The sequence below is a fragment of the Cynara cardunculus genome (assembly GCF_001531365.2).
Source record: "Cynara cardunculus var. scolymus isolate 2C chromosome LG 1, CcrdV1, whole genome shotgun sequence".
NCBI lineage: Eukaryota > Viridiplantae > Streptophyta > Magnoliopsida > Asterales > Asteraceae > Cynara > Cynara cardunculus.
This window is the reverse complement of record NC_037528.1, coordinates 28373947-28377919: the sequence shown is the minus strand read 5'-3', so window position 1 is coordinate 28377919 and position 3973 is coordinate 28373947. Positions and strand designations below refer to the sequence as shown.

General features: G+C 37.8%; 1 protein-coding gene across 1 annotated transcript; it reads right to left on the bottom strand.

Annotated features, from left to right (window-relative positions):
• Positions 1-638: 638 nt before the first annotated feature.
• On the bottom strand, positions 639-2054 carry LOC112501384 (protein LATERAL ROOT PRIMORDIUM 1). Its single transcript, XM_025105044.1, has 2 exons — positions 1370-2054; positions 639-1211 (listed from the first exon to the last, which is right to left on the bottom strand). The coding sequence occupies exons 1-2, from the start codon at positions 2052-2054 to the stop codon at positions 847-849; spliced, it is 1050 nt and encodes a 349-aa protein (XP_024960812.1). The 3' UTR covers positions 639-846.
• Between the last annotated feature and the right edge of the window lie 1919 nt (positions 2055-3973).

The following is a 3973-nucleotide window of genomic DNA, read 5'->3' as shown; positions in this document are numbered from 1 at the left end:
TATAACATTGACTTTTAACACCTCTATTCTTATTCATCAATACGAGAAAACTTAATAAACGATTGAATAATAATAAAGTGAAAACGTCGAAACAAATACCATAAACTATTAAATGAATCGAATTCAATCAATTAAAAAGACAATAAAAAGCATAATATATTAAAACTATTGAAAACCCTCAGTTCTGGCAACTCAAAACCATTTTGTAAAAAACCAATTCATAGATGGTTATTTTTTCCACTTTTTCTCGATTACACCCTTTTTACTTTTATTTTTTATTTTTTTAAATATCTATTATTTCATCAACTAACTTATTAAATAACAATTAATATATAGTGATCAAAGTTCAACCATTTAACGCCACCAAGGTTCCACATAGACATGTTTGAACTACCTCAGAATGAATTTTTACCCTCCCGATTGCACCATCTCCATTATTGTATCTGACCACGATTGAACAATTGATCGCACCTAATTTTCTAAATCCAACATTCCATATAATCATCGATCAAGTCGAATCTAACCAAATATTCAACACGCTCAACTCAAGGCCTTCGGGGAGTTCATTAAATTCACCAAGAGTAGAAATAATTTTGTGATGGGAAAAATAAAATGAAGTTCAACTGCATGATTGACAAAATCGAAAATAAAAATTATTGCATTTTTGAAGCAAGGTTATATGACATGAAAGAATTGTTGATTAGGGCAACACCTAGAGAGACCACCAGATAAACCCTAATGCCAATTTGATTGGACAACAATATATTGCCACGTAGCCAATCAGGTTTCATGAAATCTTGGATTTTTTTTTAATTAGACATCTATTGCAAAATAAATAACCAGCTATCAATTTATTGGGTTACCATAAGTTGATCCTGCAAGCATTCCACCACCGGATGATCCATAAACTTCAGATGGGTCGAGCAGTGGGGAAGATGAAGAACCACCTACATTCCTCCCTGCACCGCCACCGCCACCTCCACCTCCACCTCCACCTCCAAGATGCAACTCCGAGAAATTGGGGAAGTTGGTGTGATCTCTCGTTTCGATTCCTTGATCATATAGGAAGCCTTTGAAGACATGTCCACCAATTGTGGCACTCGCTTGGTATGCATATTCGTCGTCTCCGTCTTCCACCGCCGTCACCCTCACGCATTTGAACACCGCCGGAGCACGTACTTGTCCTGGCAACGATTCCTTGAAATTTGCATCTAAAAACCACCCAAAATGGTTATGGAATTCATTCGGATGTTTTTTGGATCATGGATTCAAAAACTAATGTTTTGCAAATACATAATAATGCGCTTAAATTCAAAAGTAACAAGTTTAAAGTTGAAAACGGAAACGGGAAAGATGAATGCTTTGATACCTTGACGATGACTGGAACTAGTGTCGAAACTTCGAGGAGGTGTGGTGTTGGAGGTAGAAGTATGTGAGGTGGTGGTTGTATGGGAAGTGAGGCGAGGTTTCTTGGGACCAGAAGTTGAGGCGGAGGAAACAGTGGCGGTGCCGGTAGATGTCATGAGTTGACGTTCACGGCGGCGAGCGGCGGGTACCCAGGTGCTCTTAACGTGGGTGGCGCAATCAAATCCTCTACTTTTGCAGCAAGTCCTGCACCGCCGGTGGCTGCAGTCTTTCTTGGCCTGGTTGCCGCAGTCTTGACAAGTCATGGTGGATCCTGAAGTTGACGTCGACCCACCAACACCACCGACGCTGCCTTGGAGAAACCCATGATCGGAAATGATTGGTTTGTTCAAATAATTATGTGGTTGTGTTTGTGGGTGCTGCTGCCAGAACTGAATGCTGAAATTACTGTTATTATTGGTATTGCTACTCCTACCACCGCCACGATTATTTAACATATCTTCTTCCACGTTGAGACAAGGAGAGGCGCTTAGAAGAGGGATGACGCCGACGCCGACGCCGAGTGCCGTTGCGGCGGTGGCGTTCACGACAGATGCGTTTATGGAATGTGGATGGGTATGATGATCAGCAAGATTATGATGACTGGAAGGAGCAACGACAAACACATCACGAAGACCCAACATGCCCATTTCCGGAAGGCCGTAGTTGATTTGTCTAGCGGATGTGGATGACGACCACATTCCGGCAGTGGCCCCACCGGCGGTGGCGGGACCGGCATTGAAACCTAACGAAAGATCTTGCTCAGAAGGTCTGAGAGCAGATGAGGAAGAAGGATTAGCAACCCAGTCTGCAAAAGCACCTGAATCTGAAGGTAGCCTACTACTCCTGCTAGTAGCCACAACTGCTAAAATTTTGATCGAAATCTCTCAGATTCGTCAAAAAAGAACACAACTTTATTACTTCAAAACCCCAATTCGAATATAGGGTTGAAGAAGATGGAAGATCTGAGAAGATCTACAAGTCTGTCTATAGATATTATTACCATGATGGTGGGGTCTCTGAAATTCTCTTGAACACAAAGAGACTTGCAGACAGCAAGAGGTAGAGAGAGACAACACAATTACTGCTCTGATACAAAGATTTGCAGTAAGATCAGAGAACACTGCTACTGCTGCTCCCACAAACTACCAAAACATAAAATGGAACTTGGTTTCTTAGCTTTTCTGAGACACAAAAAGAGATTGAAAGGAGGAGGAGGGCATATATGTGTTCTTATCTTTGTGGTTCGTTTCTTAACTTCAACAGCAGCAGCAGCAGCATCATCATCACCATCGGCTTTTCTTGCATAAATCCTTTGTGTTTCTTTTGAGTTCTTGGAAAGTGAGAGGTGGGTTTTGGGTTCTCTTTCTTCCTCTCTCCAATAATCACACCAAGAAAAGGGTATAAAGACTTTTGTTCTCTGGTTTTTTGTAATTATTTGGGCTACTACTACTGCTAGTCTACTACTACTTCTGTGCCCTCTTCTGTCTACAAAAGAAACAATAGCCACCTTCTCCCTTCATGCGCGTGGGCAGCTTCTCAATGCAACTTTCAAAACTACACCTTCACATTATGAGTCTACACATTAACACCCTTTACATTTCAAACTCACCCTTATGGCTAGCACTTTTGCTAAACATCTTCTTTTCCTCCGTCTTTATATGCTTAGTTTTGATTTCAAGAATGGAGATTCCTGATGTTTTAGAAGATTGATTCATCTTCAATACGGAGATAGAATGTTAAAATGATTAGAATTTGTTAACATTCAATTAACCTCCATTTTGTACATAAACGCTCCTAAAATATAATGGTATTGATTCCTGTTGATACTAAGACGTTGTCTGATAAACATAAGTTTGGATGATAGCTTATTGAAAACGCTATTTAGAGTAGTGTGTTTTAAGAATTTATTATCACTTTTTCAAATTGTAACCCCCTTAATATATATATATATATATATATATATACTAGTTGTGTATCCGCGCAATGCGGCGGGAGCCATGAATTTTAACGATTTTGAAGTTCCACTGGTTTTATAAGATAAGATTTAACGATGATATATGTTACACTTGGTCTTTACATATTAATACAATTTGAATAAATAAGAGTTATGGTTCCAATTACAAACTTTCGATAAAAAAAATTGTATGACAATTTACAATCCAATATATTTAAACGACTCCACAAATGTGTTTGATTTACACCAAGAGCAAAGAACCAAGAAACTTGAGTTTTAAGATAAACACTCAAAACCAATAAAAAAAAACTACAAATTTGACAGATCATAAGTCATGAAAAGACAAAAAAAGATGGGTTTTAGAATGAAATTTCAACTGCTTACCCTCTTTCTTGTTCAGAAACTCAGATTAAGGTTGAATTAATATACATGTATATATATATTTCAAAAAAACCCAAGAACATATTAATTCAAAACATATTATATAGTGCAATTTGGACAGCCTAACCCCAAAATATATAGTATATATATAAATAAATAACTATAAAAGTATAAATCTTAAATATTAAAAGTATTTTTTCACAATATATATAATATATAATAATATAATTA